This window comes from Crinia signifera, chromosome 4 (assembly GCF_055691185.1).
Source record: "Crinia signifera chromosome 4, ASM5569118v1, whole genome shotgun sequence".
NCBI classification, from domain to species: domain Eukaryota; kingdom Metazoa; phylum Chordata; class Amphibia; order Anura; family Myobatrachidae; genus Crinia; species Crinia signifera.
Window position 1 is genome coordinate 203,060,622 of NC_139220.1, and position 18,153 is coordinate 203,078,774.

At 41.4% G+C, this 18,153-nt stretch overlaps 1 protein-coding gene across 1 annotated transcript in view; it reads left to right on the forward strand.

Annotated features, from left to right (window-relative positions):
* CAMK1D (calcium/calmodulin dependent protein kinase ID) overlaps positions 1-18,153 on the forward strand; it is a 305,687-nt gene that overhangs the window by 220,386 nt on the left and 67,148 nt on the right. The window contains exon 3 of the mRNA XM_083183472.1: positions 17,028-17,102. Within this exon, the coding sequence (XP_083039598.1) occupies positions 17,028-17,102 (75 nt within the window). The remainder of the gene's footprint in view (positions 1-17,027; positions 17,103-18,153) is intronic.

An 18,153-nucleotide genomic window follows, 5' to 3' on the forward strand; every position in this document is an offset into this window, starting at 1 on the left:
TTAGGAGGTGAATTTCCCCACTTTCACAACTTGTTTTCTATCAGTCAGAAAGTCCACATTCCAAGAACACGTAGCTTCAGGGACTCCTAGGCGGAGTAGTTTGGGGTGGAGGATGTTGAGGATGATTGTGTTGAAAGCCGGCGGCCAGCCCTGCTCCCTCCCCCTGCTCTTTACCCCTGTTCTGCTCTGCACGCTGCCCGGACCTCCGCCTTCTCCATACGGAGCTTACACACGTCTGCCGTGTCACCCTGCTCCCTCCACCTGTTCTGCTGTAAACTCCGCTCAGCCCTCCCCCTGCTCCATACGGAATATACCCAAACAGGAGCTGGCCCACCCTGCACCTTCCCCCTGTTCTGATTTAAATGCCGCCTGGTCCTATCACTACTATCCCTACTCCATACACACCCACCAGGCCCACGCCCTGCTCTATAGATCACACGGCGGCGGAGCAGTAGGGTAGAGATGGACATCGGAAGCTCACCATCAAATGATGGATGAGCATCCGTCATCAAATCTTTCGACCATCTGATGATTTCTCCTGCCGCGGAGATGTGTCTTCGTTACATATTGTTAATGCGGGTATTAGACAGGGAGGAGTCAGAGGCGAGATCGGTCAGCTGCTTCACACCTTACTGTTCAATCAGAATCACCCCCCCATGTGTACAGCCCTTTAAGCCTTTCATCTTAATACAAAATAGTTGTTGGGGTTTTTTTGTTATTTTTTAGCAAAGTTTTGTTAAAATATTTTCCATGTACTGTAACAAAAAAGTTAAACCTTGAAATGAACACACCACGTTCTGTAATACTCTTCATGGATATGTTAATTAAAATGCTACAAGACATAAATCAAGCTTTGAAGGTATGCTTTGACATTAAACTGAAATTAAGAAAAATGTTATTAACTTAGACCTTTGCTTTTGTCTATCACACTACTGTATCAAAGTCCATTCTAGCATGTATTTTGACTATATTATGCTCTTGTGACAATGAGCTTCTTTTAATTAGTCTCTGACACTAATGGTAGAATGGAAATGTAAAAATAACTCTGTTTTTTGGGGGAGGCCATATAATGATGGTATAGTGACATTTATCAAACAAGTTCTTAATGAGGGCAATAGTGATGAAAATTACAGTAGGTTTGCCTTTCTAGTCAATTAGAGAAAATAAGATTGCAAAATATTACCACTATCATTTGATGGGTACCTACCGATATTGCTGGAAGAGTATCTGTAAACATGGGAAAATGTTGTGTCTTTTGTTTTATAGCCCTTCTTTCTGATTTATCTATGTCTTAAAGTAAACTGTATACAGCCGAGACGGCCATTTTGTGGGCTGGAGTTATATGCAGCATATTAATTCACTATATTCTTTGTGAACCATTGCCTCATGAGTGTTTTTTGCTACGTGTGTATATTATAGACTACTGGCCCACAAAATGTATGACTCCGCACTGGCTGCTACACTTAAGGTGGCCACTAGTGCGATGTATCAACTGCAGTACCTCGCATGCGATACCCCATGATCTCACCCGGCAGCTGCTGGGAGGCAGGATCAAATAAGATATATTGTATGCAGACTTTTTGCATACGGTTTGGGATAGTTTAGTCTACCATAACTAGGTTGACAAGCATTGGGTGGACACTACTAGGTCGACATGGGTCTAGGTCGACATGACATTAGGTCGACACTAGTGTTAGGTTGACATGGGCTAGGTCAACATGTTTTTTTTTACTGTGGTTTTTTTTTACCCGAATGTTGGACACCGTTTGAAGTGTAACGCGTCTCCTCACTTCGCTCGCAATGCTTCGGGCACGGTGCCTTGCTACACTCGGCACACTATTTTATTCTCCCGCCACGCCCTAGTGGATGGAAGGGCATGAAATACCGCCTGTCGGCATATGTCGGCTCAAAAAACAGTGAAAAACCCCACGTCAACCTTTTGACTGTCGACCTAGCCCAGGTCGACCTAACGCTAGTGTCGACCTAGACCCATGTCCACCCAATGCTTGTCGACCTAGTTACTGTAGACCTAATGACCGTATCCCTTGCATACAGTGTATCTTATGTGATCCTAGCAGGGGCCATGGGCTGCAACAAATATTCATGGCAGTCCATAGGATCTGCGACTGCGATGCAAGGTACACAGGAACACGCCTCACATCGCGATTGCCGGTAAATGATACGCGCTGTCACTTTTTATCCGTTGCAGCAATGTGTTGGAATCGCATAAAAAGTGGATGGGACCATAACACAGAAGTTTAGGGTTCATGTATCAAGCAGTGAAGAGAGTGGAGAAGTTCCCCTATAGAAGCCATTTAGCATCTACCGATAATTTTATAGATTTTTTTTTTTTTACATTTTTAATTTTGACTTTTTCAAACGTTACCATCCACGGGGACTATGATTGGCATCTGGCCTGAAGCATGGTGAGCAAAGCATGCACAATTTGGGGTGTTCCTTGTTGACACTGACATGTCAACATCTTCAAGTTGACCTTTTCTGTGTCCATCTTTATCCAGTGTCAACATTTTGGTGTCAATCTACTGATTGTCGACCTAAACACTGTTAACCCTATGATCCATATCTCTAAAATACACAGCACAATTTTACATGTTCACCCTTTCTTCCTGGTCTAAGAACTTCAAAAACACCACAGAACATTACACTAGCATTTATATATTTCTATTGCTAGCATGATTACTGTATCTCATTAAATTGTGGTATACCAGCTATTACTCCATTTTATAAAATGTATCTGTACCAAGACACATTTCATATTCTGGATAGCTGATATTTAGCAATTAGACGCCCGTAACTCTAAAATTATTAATTCCACGGCAGAAAGATGTACTGTATAAGCATGCTTGTTAAATTGTGGATCAGTGACCTTTCTTTGTAGGTCTGACAGTACTGTGACAAACTTCAAAACTGAACAGAAATCAGCGATTGTGAGTCTGAACAGATTCATTATCACTGCTTTAAAAGTGCACATGACAAGACAGATAAACTCGTACTGTGTCTTACCCCTCCCCTTGCTATTAAATGCCATTTGTGCTGTGAGTTTATATTGGATGATTCTGACTGTACAAGCATCAACTTTTTATTTTCTTTCCTTTCAAACAAACTCTTAATTGCAGTACGGTCAGTCACGTACAAGCTGAACTCATACAGTATGGAACATTTACAGTTTTCAGCAAAATGTTGAGTCTGTTTTCATTAAACTTAACGTGTGGAAGTTTTTACATACCAAGAAAAATACATGATCATTTCATATGAATCGAAGAAGTACAACAACCAGTATCTCTGCTGGAAGAATTAAATGGAGTTGGTCAGAGAAGATTAACCAAATGTAATCCAGTAATTGTTTAATTGTGCTTACTCCACAGATCTTTTTGAGTTGTCCATAGCCAGTTTGGCCACACATGCATGTCAGACAATCTGGGGTGCCTTGTTGGTAAGCAAACACACACCATTAGTTTGGGTCTATTTGCTGACCAGGTGGTAATACTGTTCCTGCACATACTTGTATGTACAGTGGACTTAGACGCTGTAGGCCCTTTAAACCATATCCAGCACAAACAACCACTGTTATGGTATAAAATATCTACAGTGTTTAGGTCAACAGGGTCCTAAGGTCAACATTGAAAAAGGTCAACATGATTTTTAATTGTTTTTAGGGTGTCTATGTCGACACAGACACTGTCTAAGTGTACCGCGTCCCCTCGCATGTACACTCGCCATGCTTCGGGCTCGGCACACTATTTTATTCTCCCTCCACGCCCTAGTAGATGGAAGGGCATGAAATATCGCCTGTCGGCATATGTCAGCTGAAAATTTAGTAAAATAAATGCATGTTGACCTTTTTAATGTTTCAATGCTCTAATAGTCTTCATCTCGGAATTCAATCCCTTCTACCCAGGTCGCTTTACAAAGGCTGTAATCAAGAAGAAGCCTACCATGTGACAGTGGGGCAGATGTACTAACCCCCCCCCCCCCCTTTGCGCTTCTGAAATAACGTCACGCTTCTCCTGCATAACGAGGAGAAGCGGGCACTCGTTATGGGGAAATGTATAAACATCCCCCATGCCGATAAGGAGAGCCGTTAGCCCCAGCGTTAACGGCTCTCCTTATCGGCTCCCTCGCCGCCCCGCACATGCGCACTCGCCGTCGCCCCCCCTGCCCGGCTTACTGGGCATGCGCGAGATCTCGCTAAAACCGCGAGATCTCCAGCGCAGCCCAAGCCAGACGCAGGGCTAGCTTTGTCCCCATAGTGGGGGATAGGACAACGCTAGCCCTGAGCTGGCGAAGCGGCCGGGGCGAATTAACGCCTTGAAGGCTGTTAATACATCGCCCGGCCGTTAATCCCTGGGGGGGATTGCAGGGACAGCCCCGCCGAGCGTAACTCGGCGGGCTGTCACTAGCGCACGTTAGGTGCGCTAGTAATACATAAGCAGAATCGTAATCCCCCCCCAGTTAACCAGCGTTAAGTGCATTTTTGCACTTAACGCTGGTTGATACATCTGCCCCAGTGTCAGGCTCACTAATTAGCTTAGCTGCGCATGTGAGGGTGAAATGAGTGTCGTAGATTGATAATAGTGTTGAGCTTAAACGAGAAGGGTGTGTGGATCATTAGGTCACCAGCATGTTGGAAGGTTGACATGAGTCTAGGTCGACAGTCAAAAGGTTGACATGGCGGTTTTCACGTTTATTGTCCAGAATGTCGACATAGTTGACATGGACACTGAAACGTAGCACCGCGTCCCCTCTCATGGCTCGTTGCACTTGTTAAGCTTCGCTCAACACACTATTTTATTCTCCCACCATGCTCTAGTGGATGGTAGGGCATATAATACCGCCTGTCGGCACATGTTGACTCAATTTTTTTTTAAGCCCCATGTCGACCTTTCGACTGTCGCCCTAACCCATGTTGACCTAATGACCATGTGGACCTAACCCATGTGGACCTAGACTCATGTCGACCTTCCTGCATGTGGACCTAGACTCATGTCGACCTAAATGCATGTCGATCTAATGGTGTTGACCAACATGCTGGTGACCCAATGATTGTATCCCAATGAGAAGGAGAAACCACCACCTACCTAAGCACTGATGCTTGTCGCTTTCCATGCTGGGTAATTGGCTGGACCCTATTGTGTAGTAGGCCATCCCAGGAACTTGGTAGACAACTATGTGACAGAGGTCCTGGCCACCTAATACTGTGGACACCATACAATGTCATGTCCTACACCTGGGGTAGCCAACTCCAGTCCTCGAGAGCTACCAACAGTTAATGTTTTCCAGATCTCCTCACAGAATCACAAGTGAAGTAATTAGCTCCACCTGTGGCTTTTTGAAAATGTTTCAGCTAGTAATGAGTGCACCTGCGCAGCAGCTAGGTTGTCTGGAAAATGTGAACTGTTGGTAGCTCTCGAGGACCGTGGTTGGCTACCACTGTCCTACACGCTCTATAATTACATTTAACGAAAACCGTTATTGTATGAGAGTTTCAGAGTTATAAGACCAACAGCATTTATGGTTTGGATTTACCTGGTTAGATTGTATCATGCCAGAATTACTGACCAGGGTATGCTGGACACCAAGTTGTCCTTTAGTAAGCCTGACATCTTTATTTTTACACTGCAATTTAGATTTCCGTTAGAACATACCCCCATAAATGTAAAGGTGCCCATGCACTTATCCGATTTGGGCCAATTTCACCTGAAATTGGCCCAAATCGGATGTATAAGATATCCCCTCCGACCCGATGCGCAGTCCCAATTTATTGCATATAAAATTGGTACATCAAGTGTCAAATCGCAATTGAGCTTCCCGGGACCTGTTGGGGGAGCTCAAAGGCATATTGGTCCGACCTGTCCTTAGTGTCTGGGAGTTTTAACTCTCTCTGCATGTTACATCTGCCCCACTTGTAGTGCAACAAGTGTTATGCTTTTTTTTTGCTTTGCTTGCAGACCTGAATAAGTTCCTTTGTTAAAACCTGTGCACTCAGATCATTTTTTATTACACTTTTGATCTACTGTTGATGACTGAATGATATACAACATGTATAGCTATACGGTATGAAAAAAATGTAAAAACAAAAACATTAAAACCCATTGTAGATTTTTTTTTTTCTCAATCTTTACATGTTTTTGGCTAAGGTCCCCTACCACCAGCATCAGTTATGTCATTGGCCGAGAGTTCAGACTATTACAAGCTAAGCCTATTATGCATATTTATTTTGTTATTTTTAATTATACAGATTATTTTACTGCAGTAATTTCAATGCCTTTGTCATGTAATTATACCTGGTACAATTCTATCAATCACTCTTCCGTGCACTACAATATCCCATTGTTCACATTACTTATGTGAAACACATAAGAATACGTGATGCAACATATTGAAATATCCTTTGTGATCGTTATGGCTAATTTAAATTCATAGACGCAAGCCTATTTTGTTAGGGTAGAAAATAGAAATCAAAACTGGCAGAAGCATGGTTGTTGACCTATGATATGGCTATACAGTTGTTCTGGTTTATGCTGTTGATGATCTGAATTTTTTCATGCCTTCCACAAGGTGCTAAGCCCTAACTGAATGTTATTATATTATAAATATACATGTATAGTATTATAACTTATCTACTTCCATTTTCTCACTTTGACAGCCTGTACAAAATTAACTGTGTAGTTTATTTCATGGGAGTGTGGGCCTTTGTGTTAAATTAATGTCACAAAATCTATTAACTTAAAACAATTGGTAAGGTTTTATCTGAAAAATCTTGTCCAATTAAGTTAATGGTGGCATTCCTTGACAAATGAGCTTCAGAGCTGATTCAGGCCTGTTCGCACAGGTCCGAATCCGTTAAGGGTCAACCTTTCAACTCTGACAACGTGGTGAAAGCCGCCGTTCGGTCCTGGTGTAGACAACAACCACCAGCTTTCTTCTCAGATGGGTTTGCCCGACTTGTCAAGTGTTGGCGCACATGCGTAGAATGGGATGGGGGACTATGTTGAAAAGTGACTAGTGCATTACATAGAGGATAAACTTAATTATCATGTACAATAAAGTGTTCAAAGTTGACAAATAAAAAACTTATAGCCATGGAGGCAGTACTTTTCAATCCAGCCTCGTGTTATAACTCCAATGTCGGAGCCGCACTCACTTTATATAGATCAAATTTAGCTGCCCTGGTGTCCGTAACTCAGGCAGTCCATGTTCATGGGGCTACAACCTTTATCCACAAGACAAAATTTAGCTTTTAATCTCACCACTTAAAATATCATTTGCTCAACGTTTCGATCCCAATCCTAGACCTTTTTCCAGGCAGATACTCCATTCCAGAGGAAAAAAGCAAGGAATGTCATCATTGCCCATACTGTGTTTTAAATACCCCGCCACCTCTGAAGTGGTGCGTACTTAAGTACAAAAACTATTAAATATTCTTTCTATACACCGTAGATACATTTATAGCCATGTGCTTTAATTGTTGCCCTGTGTGGCCATAGCATCAACAAATACAAATACTGCATCAGGTCAGGCCGGAAGTCAGGGGGATACATTACTTTGGCTGCCTCTTCCTATGTATATGGTGAAATGCAAAATGTGGAACTAGCCATGTATTGTGCATTCCACTTAGGCTGACAGCACACACACACTGACATTTAGGTTATGGAGGCAGTGGACATAACTTGCTACACAGCGAGTAATGGGAAAAACCAAATTAAAAGCAATTTATTATACACTTTATAATGTATGATGCAAATATATTATATACTATAGAATGGATGGTTTTAAAATGTCATTCCTAACACCATGATAAACATAATGATTCACATATATTGAAATAAACATTAGATGAAAATGGATAGAGTATTGATTTTATTTAGTCCCCGAGGAGCGCCAATGTCCAGGCACCTCTTTAAAAAAAAAAAAAAAAGCATTAGGCCTCTATCCTCTCCCCTTCACTAGTCCTCTATCCTCTGCCCATAAAGGTAAAGGGACATAATCAATGATCATACAGCGTATTGATGAAATTTGGTGTTCTTTTTCCAAACAATGGATGGCCACAGGCTTGTCAGACGTACCGTTGGTTAGTGCCAATCTGATGGAGGATTGTTGTTGATTCATACGTTCTTATGGATTTGCCAACATACATTAGCCCACAGGGGCATGTTAAATAGTAAACCACATGATCCATGGTACAAGTAAGTCGTGCGAGATGTATATATATTTTTTTTTACCGCTGTGTGGAAGGCGTAAAAAAATGCCAGTGATCATTGCTGGACATGTAAGGCAGCCAAGACACTTGTAACATCTACAGTATTATGTTGCGACCGCCAGTTATACTCAGACATGTTGAGTATCTTGCCTAGAAGCCCTGTTTGTTTTCCCAAAATGTTATGGGGGGCAGGGGCTTGAGGGATTGTGTTACAAGCTGTTGACTATCATTTTTGTAGCATATATTTCAGTGGACTCGCAATGAAGATACTGTAACAATATTGTCATAACTTAAAATTTGTAGTGTAAAATTCTATTAACCATTATTTGTATCATTTTATGTGGTCATTAAATGTCCTTTTTCAAAAACACATGATAATTATATGATCTATAGGCTAATTAAGAGCAACTATATTAAATCAGTTACACATAGCTTTTTTTTTTAAATAAATTTATTACATTTTGCTTAACTGTTCTTAGGGCTCAAATTATGAGGGTGTGACATGTATATTATTAGGTCCATTCTGTATATAAAGTCTTGCACTGAATAACTATTAGAGCTGTAACTAGTAATTGTGATGCCCTGTGACAAAAAGAGAATTGGTGCCCTCTCCCACCCCATTCATAAAATAGGGACAGTGTTGAAGGCTCATGCCAAAAATAAGGGGCGTGGTTTCCTGGAGAAATGGTATGGCCACAGAATAGTAACAATTCATGTTACACCACACAGAAGAGCTTCTTATACACAGTATGTCGGGTAGAGCCACTGCACCTCTTGAGCAGCTTTGCTACTGCTTAAATATCTTGCTGCCACAGAATGGCTCCTGCGCTCCATTCCCTCGTCAAGCGGTGCAGGTGAAGCATATGGGGAAGAAACACGTCTGGTTGTGGTAACCGCTTTTTTTATTATTCCATGATATAATGGCAACGGTTGGGTTTGGCAAAGCCTGCCGTCACTCTCGCCAAAGCGGCCATCTATATGGGCAGAGGCTACTGCTTCTGCCCTGAGAGTGGGAGCTTGGTGGGCAGCAGGCACTGAATGCTGCCGAACACATCTGGAGCTACTGTAAGCGGAGCACATAGGGGAATAGGTGGTCAGTCGCGGTGGATTTGGATGGTGCACTCATAGGACAAATGCACTGTCTGCTAAGCATTGTCTACCCCTTCTTTTTTACATCCCTGATAACTAATTATAATGAATTCTGTTTAACGGGCACCACGCTATGAATGCATCCGCTCCACCCAACTAATGAAATGTAATTTAAACAAAGCACATTCATGCTTCTAGTCTGCATTTGGCAAGGAAGATTGAATCTAACCAGCAATTCTTGGAAAGAGACTTAGCAATTCTATTAAAAAATATGGGAAAACTCTGCCATTTGTGCCACCATAAAGAAATATAGTTGCATTTAATTTTTCATTTCATTTCTAGATAAATTAAAATATTTTGGGACATTTTGAGAAAAGTATTGTATCCATACATACAAATATTTAGCAGCTATCTTTACATTTAATGTTTCTACATTTCCATTCTATAGAACTTCCACCTGAATGGTCAAACGGCTCTTGTCGTAAGATATGGAAATTCGGTAGCCTACAACCATATTAAGGATTGACCTATATACTGCAACCATATTCGACATTGACCTATATATATATATTGTGAGGGCTAAAGGGAGTAGCTCAGCACAGTTATTTTCCTCAGGGCAGCGCTGGTCTTTGATGTCAGATGCTGCAATTTCAAATGTAATGTCTGGTGCTTCGGATGTTTGGCAAATTACCAAATCTTTAAGCATGACAAACAATGTGTGCTTGTAGCTTGCTCTTTTCTACCTATACTTGTCTAAATGCATAATTTGTTATGTTCCTCTACCATAGTCCACTGGTCTTGAACATAGAAAGTTACAATAAATACTGTATTTTCTTTGCAATCTAAAATTAGTTAATTTGAGTTTTTTGTAATACATATATTGTATTGAGTTCTTGTAATTAATTTAGTATTAAATTATAAATAATAAAGCTAGTTGAAATAAAAAGCAATTTTTGCGAGTCTTTTACATTTTCCGGTGGATTTAGTTTATATTTAATGTATTAAAAGGTTAATGTAACAATCAGTGAAACGAGTAGAGAAGTAGTCTATAGCAACCAATCAGCTTCTTCTTATTAATCAAGTTAAATCTATAAAATGATAGCTAAAAGGTGATTGGTTGCCTAATCCCTGAAGGGTGGTGTATTAAAATTCTATCGGGTGAAATGCCGGTGATGTCACTGAGTGCATCAAGACAGGACCAACCCTCTCTGCTGCTCTGCCTACTGTCTATACCACAGTTTCTCAAAGTCGGTCCTCAGGACCCCTCACAGTGCATGTTTTGCAGGTCTCCTCACAGAGTGATTTGAAAAAATTAGCACCACCTGTGGATCTTTCAAAATGTGTCAGTGAGTAATGAATGCATCTGTTGGGAGACCCGGAAAACATGAACTGTGTTGGGGGTCTTAAGGGCCGAGTTTGAGAACCTCTGGTCTATACCACGATGCCTCTGAGTAATCATTTCAGCTGCGGGTGTGATTGGAGTGTCGTGTGTGGCCTATGGCAGGAGGAGCAGATTGTGGATTCACAGACCGTGTCCACGGCTGGACCTTTAGTGGTAGGGTAAGTAAGATGAGGGTTCGAAGCTGGCAATATAAGTGCATAGGGGCACTCTGAAAACTGAGGCATGCCATGTTTGAATCGGATGGGAGGTATTACGGTGTGCCACATTACTAATTGAGCCATTACTGTGTGTCCTATGAATTTGGGTCACAGATAAATGGCTTAATTTGAAAGTAAACGAAATTTGATAACTTTCTTATTATGGTACTCCATATTGGATATCCCTATTCTAAAGGGTGGATAAATAACATTTCTTGATCAATGAACCACAGAACTTGTATTTGTTTTAAATAAAAAAATTTTTTTTAAATCATTGGAAGTTGTGGAATTCCTCAGCCTACACTTTCAGTTAGGTACTGTAACTTTTGCAACCTCCAGACTTTCTTAACAGAATTGCATATCAACCTATGTAATATTCCTACAACACAGAAATAGAAGTTGTTCAATCAATGTATAAGTTTGCAGCAGGTGTTAGAAAGATCAGGACATCTAATTGTTTGCCTACTCATTAAAATGTAGACATTTAGCAAGACCAAACTCTTTTCTGAAAGTGCTACTCTGGGATTAGCCCTTACCAACTGCAGTAACATTTTGACCTATAATTCCAGCCCAAAGTGAAAAGTTTTCTAACAATTGATTTTCTGATCACACTGTGGAATTGAAAACTGAATGCTTAATGGCTAATTTCACCTTTAGAGCACACAGTGTGAAAAATAACCCAGCACCTCCTTGCTCTTGCCTGCGTTGTAAGACGACTTCTCCTGCCCCATAAACTAATTGGCAGTGTCAGAAATAAGCGCCAAGTGATTCCTAAGAAAACCAATGGACAAGACGGTCCCTTATTTTTAGTACATACTGCAGATGTAGATGCTGGTTATTTTTGTTAGGTTTTTTTTTCTCCTTACATTTAACTATTGAAATTACATTATTTGGTACTTGAGTATTAGCCGGGCGCCCGGTACGTAGTTAGCGTAGCGTCTCTGTCAGAATCAGCGTAGTGTTCCCGCAGCCAGCATAGTTAGCGTAGTCAGTCAAAAGTAGCGTAGTGTTCCCGCGAGCGGCCCTGTCAGAATCAGCATAGTCAGACAGTCAGTGTCCCTGTCATAGCTGAAGGTGAAGTGACAGTGTAATGGCTGCAGAACCTGTGACAATGTTCATTAATGTCTCCGATGTATGATATGGCACGTGTGAATGTGTTCCTGAAAAACCCCCACTATCCACGCCAGCCCGAAGCGTGGCGAGCGGGTGCATTACGCGTCCTCCCGACCTGTTCATACTCCCACTATCCACGTCAGCGTGGAGTTGATTTTATAAAGTGTGGCGAGCGGACGCGGATAACTTCACATGTGTTCCGTGTTACCGGTGCTGTGTGAGAGGCGCTCACTAGGCTTGGCATGGCTCCGGGGACAGAGCCATGGACGCCGAGGACAGAGCTGCGCTGCCGCGAAGTCACTACGCTATGCAGCGTTTTGGCTTCTGCGGAGTCACTACGCTAACTACGCTAGGCAACCGTTGGACTACACAGACAGCGTAGCTTACCCTACGCCTGCGTACGTATGCTAATTGGGTGCCAAGCTAATACACAAGTAGCCATTATTTTTTTAAATAACCCCCCCCCACACACACACACACACACACACACACACACACACACACACACACACACACATTCTCCATTTAATACCTTGGATCAGGTTCTCTTTGTTCCATGTCATTATACATCTAGCCTTAATATGTCACACTGGGCCAGATGTACTAAGCTTTAAAAAGTGATAAGGTGGGGATTTATAAACAACCAGCCAATCAGCTCATAACTGCCATTTTCACACACCTCGTAATGTGGCAGTTAGGAGCTGATTGGCTGTTAGTTTATCACTCTCCACTTTATTACTTTTTGAAACTTAGTACATCTGGCCCAGTGTGAGATATGTAGCGAGAGGGGGACCAGGTTCTGTTAAACTTAATGGCAAGAAAACGCTTCTTAGTCACAATGCAATGCGACCAGGACCCACCAAAAGACTGTGCTGATTCCTTTGTATATCTGTGTGCAATTAATTCTGTAATACTGAGCATAATAGTAATTGTATTGGAACAACGTTTTTTACATTGTAGTACATCCTATATTTATTCAGAGAATCAGTCAGATGTGCAACTGCCGTGACCAAAGGGGACTATACACTGCTGCGATGTCTCGCAGCAGTGTATGGACAACTGGTACCCCGCGAGCCGCCTGGACCTTCCCGGTGGCAGGGATGCATGCGATTGGTTGTAATTGATCGCATGTGTCCCTGCTTCCCGCCCGCCTCGCCACCAGGAGGGAGTTCCCAGGATGGGTGGTCGGACGGGCAGCAGGTCCGACCATCTGGTTGGGTCCAATGCACACTGGACTGCGCATCGGACCCGACAGAATTTGATTTGACTGACAGATTGGTCGCAATCAGCTAAAATTGGACCAAATAGCCTCAGTGTATGGGCACCTTAAGATGCATTTTCGGGAAAAATATGCTCTAACACACTAACAAAATTCCACGGGACCTGGCGTAACGAAAAAGACATCTGTAACATCCAGCCGTGATCTATGCAATCCATGGCCACTCTTGTCAAAACGGGCTCAGCTGCTTTTAAAGTCTGGTCTGTTCTGCCGAGATGCCTCTTCAATGCTGCCAATGCTGGGAAAGACCACATTAAATAGGCACAGCTGCTATTTCCCCGGAAATAGTGTCGGGGGATTCAATATAGTCCTAAATATTAACGTTGAGAATGAGGACTGTGTGGAGGAGACCCTTGATGTCCATATATGCTGCCATTTGCGGTTCTACAAGTGCCATTGTGCTGTGGCAGGCGAGGTGAGGCCATCTGTAAATTACATTATATTATATTATTCATTACCATTAACACCACTCCCTTTGCCTCATTTTCAACCTTATTATTTGTCTGTTTTTTTAAATGTCAACATTTTAACCATGTCTACATTAGGTCCCTGTAAAATTTTGAGTATCTACATATTTGTTGTAGACCTATTGTCCAATGTATCTTTTTGGTTGTCTGAATAATGTAACTGTCACCTTTTATGGTGTCTATATTTTGACTGTCTAATGCTCGGTACACACCAGAAGGACCATAATTGTGCATCAATTTCCTTGTAATCCTACGATGGTCGCACGGTCTGTTGGAGCAGAAACCTGTACCCAGTTGAAGGGCGATTGACAAATCCTTACTGCAGCAGGAAAAATATTCAAAGCAACCAAACGACCAGCAGGGACGTGCATTGAATCTGAATCGCAATGAAAACATGCCCAATGCTGCTTTTTTTTTTTTTTTTTTTTTTACATACAATTAGTTGAAATTGCATTAGAATTGGGGAAATTTAGCCCAAATTGTTCTGGTGTGTATGCAGAATTAGTCAGGGGTTCTCAAACTATGAAGTACAATAAAAATTATTACAGTACCCCAGCAAGTTATCGGAGAATGACCGCCACAGGTGTGGTCAGTGAAGTGATGTGACACGTTTTGTCTTAGTAATATACCTTGCCCTATATAGATGTCACAGTAAGAAAGCGGTTATTCTGATTAATTGCACATGTGCCTGCATCCAAACATATTAATAGACTGACAACCAGATAACAAAGATACATTGTTTCTCATTCATTCAGACGGACCAGTTTGTATCAAGTTATTTATGCCCTCACATATGTCTTTGGTAGAATATATTAAATGGAATCTTCTGTTCATGTCAGAACAATCTGTTAGTGCCATCATTTATATTTTCCACAATGTTCCCTTACAGAGTCTAATGAGGTTTAGCTTTCAGAATGTTTCACATTATAGAAATTACATCCTAGAGGACAATTATGGTATCTAAAAGAGAAGCACAAAAGGACACAACAATACCATTTTATAAAAGAGGTTTGTACTTGTTTAAAGAGAAAATAATATTTTATGAATAGCTAATGTTGTTGCTGTTTCTTTACCGCTGCCATATATGGGTTATTTGTACTTCATGTCCGAACTTTTCCTGTTGCCTTTTACCCACTAAGCAACCTCTCTATTTTTGTCTGTAACAGCTTATTGGGAGGGGGAGGGGGGGATTTCCTAAGCTTTGGAGAGTAACAAAGTGGACAGTTAGGGGCCAATTAGACCCTAACTGTCATGTTACAGATGGTAGTGACAGGAACTGATTGCTTGGTAATTTATCACTCCAGGCTTAGTACACCTGCCTTGCAGTCTCTCATGAGGTGTACTCATAAACCGCATGAGGAGCTTCATGAAAACTTTTCATCCCGGCAGCTGCATGAAGAGTATGGGCAGATAGATTTTTCCAAGCAGAATTCCAATAACTGAGAACATATTTGTACATGCATATGAATACAAGTAAACCTGAAATGATAGTAAACCTTTTTTATTATTTAGCAGTAGCATGACTATTACATATTGGGGTTATTCAGTGTTGGTCGTTAGGTCCGTTTTGGCGGAAACAGCATATTTTCCGCCTAAGAAAGTTGAATTGATTTGGCCTATTTAAGGTAATTTTTTTCTCACCATTCTAAAGCATTCCGCCTGTCAACTCGTTCCGTTTGCCTCGCCTGTCTAAAGTCGAATATTTAGACTTTTTTGTGTAATTGCCTAAACTCTGTAATGTTAATCTGATTTAGCCTATTCAGGGTCAAACTGTCTAAATGGACAGTTTTAATTCAGGTTCTAGACAATGTGAACTAGACATTTTATTTTTGTCAGGACTAGTGTACAAATCATTAAAAAATATTTTAATATACAATTATACAAATGCAATATATCTCATGAAATGTTTGCGATTAACTGCGATTAGTCGCATTGTTAGGCACATAGGTGCAACAATCTCTTTGCCAGGGGGATTGCATGCTTGTTGCCATAAGGCAGGGATGGGGAACCTTCGGCCCTCCAGCTGTTGTTGATCTACACATCCCAGCATGCTCTGCAACAGTTTTAGCATGGCCAACTACCAAAACTGTAGCAGGGCATGCTGGGATGTGTAGTTCGACAACACCTGGAGGGCCGAAGGTTCCCCAGACCTGCCATAAAGGGTTCCATGCTCGTTGCCAGGGATTTCATGTGCCTTGCCATCAGTTACATTCTTGCTAAAGGTGAATTTATTAAGACAGCAGTTAAGATAAACTGTTATTTATCCCCACCACCTTTTTATTTTCAATTATTTAAGTTATTCGTGCCTTATGTAAATTCACGACTGTCACAGGATGTCAGTGAGGAATCCACAGTTATGCACTATGGGGGTTATTTTGGTTGATTCGCATTGCTGCGAATTAGCAGCCTTGCTAGTTCACCAAACCCAGCCTTGCGAATGGTGGCTTGGCCGCCACCCATTCGTGGTGTGTGTTCGCACGCACTGGCTGCGAATGGAAGTTAAACATAAACATCAATTTGCAGGATGCGGGCCGGGGAAATGATGTGGATGGCACATGCACATCTAAGACTGGTGTGAGGTAACCTTAGATGTGCATAGGCATTCTGAAGGAAGTGGGTAGGCAGCTGACATCCGGTGAATGCTGGGCGAGTCCACCAGTCCAATGCCCCCGCCCACCAGCTGCAATGTTGGTTGGCCACATGCGCATTGCAAAAACATCGCGCTCACATGCAAATTGGAACGAACGGATCACAATAAGGTCACTACTGTCCCACGGTACAATTGCCGGGAGCAATGAGATGCACACTCCTGCGCAAATCCCATAGCACAGCTCAAAAAGTATGTTTTGCACATACTTTTTGTACTAGATTGCATTGCATCCTATTTCAAAACAGATGCGATGCGATCTAGTCCAAAACACATAGAATAATTGTACCATGTATGGGCGCCTTATGTATTACCTGAAAGATATGTGATCATCCTAGAACCGTAGACACATCTGTCATTCACAAACAGGGTGTCTAAAAATATTCTCTTTGCAATAATGATGTTCTATTTTGCGATGCTCTTACTGTTAAAACGAAATTACGAAATCCATTTGGCGAAGTGAACTGAATAGAAGAGAACAAAATGAATAATTTTTTCACTCTGTCCTAAAGGAATTGTGTTGGTCTTCATCCCAAAAATATTATTACTCCTGTGAGTACTGTAGATCACTTGAATTAATATTTATTCTGCTGTTTTTCCTCTCTCCCTTAGAATCAAACATGAGAACATCGTTGCCTTGGAAGATATCTATGAGAGTCCCAGTCATTTGTATCTGGTCATGCAGCTGTGAGTAGTTATTAATTACAGGTTTTGTACATGAAATGCTCTCAAGTGATGCATGAGATTTGTCCCCCGCTGATACCTAAAATTCTTCTTCTAATAACATACAGTATACAGATATTGTCTGACGAATAAGTACTGTGCTGGTGTCATAGCCTGTAGGTATAATTTGCGAGGTTGCTATGGTGACCAGAGTGTTGTATACCATATTTCATTATTTAGATAATTAGCAGGCATAATTGCGTAGATCCTTTTTTTTCTCTGTCCCTAAAATGACTTTTAACCACTCCAAATCCAATACAATGGAAACCCACCCATGAAGACCACAGTATAGATTACATATTGAATGATAATTTCTCTAAAGGGCTTAGTCAATAAAGGAATTAAAAAGAACGATTACTTCCTCCTTATAGAAATTACGTAATGCTTCCATTTTCTTATGGCAAATGTTGTATAAATCTATCCAAGCAGGTGTAAGTTTTGAGAACTGAGCCCCACTTACAGGAAACGTGTATAGACAGTATTAGAACTGGAAATATCCATGAATTGAGCGTTGTTTTGGAAGAGTAACAGAACAAGCTGAAGGATTGTGCTTGATGCCTCATGTTCCACCATGTATTTGGGTGCTATTTGCCAGACACAGGAGCATTTTTCTATATTGTTTGTTTTATAAGGGGCTTAGTCTATTAACCTCCATTTAATCCCCGGACAATTAAATAAGTGTATCCTGTTATCGGCTAAATGCCTGGGAATATTATTCATTTCTGCACTTACCCCTTTGAGTGCCAATGTTGCTGTGCGAAATGTACAAACTATCTGCTAAAAATGCCAGAGCCATAGTCGAGGACTATGAATCAATTTGGTTATTGCCAGGAAATGCTCTAAAGTCAATTAATTCAAGTTTAGTTAAATATTGTGTATCCCAAAAAACAGTCGCTCTTGTTTCAACTACATCATACTTGCCTACTTTTGAAAACTAGTTTCAGGGAGATTATACTTGGTAGTAGAATTTTGCACAGCCCCCCCATTCAGGGTGCGTGTCATGTTCCATATACGG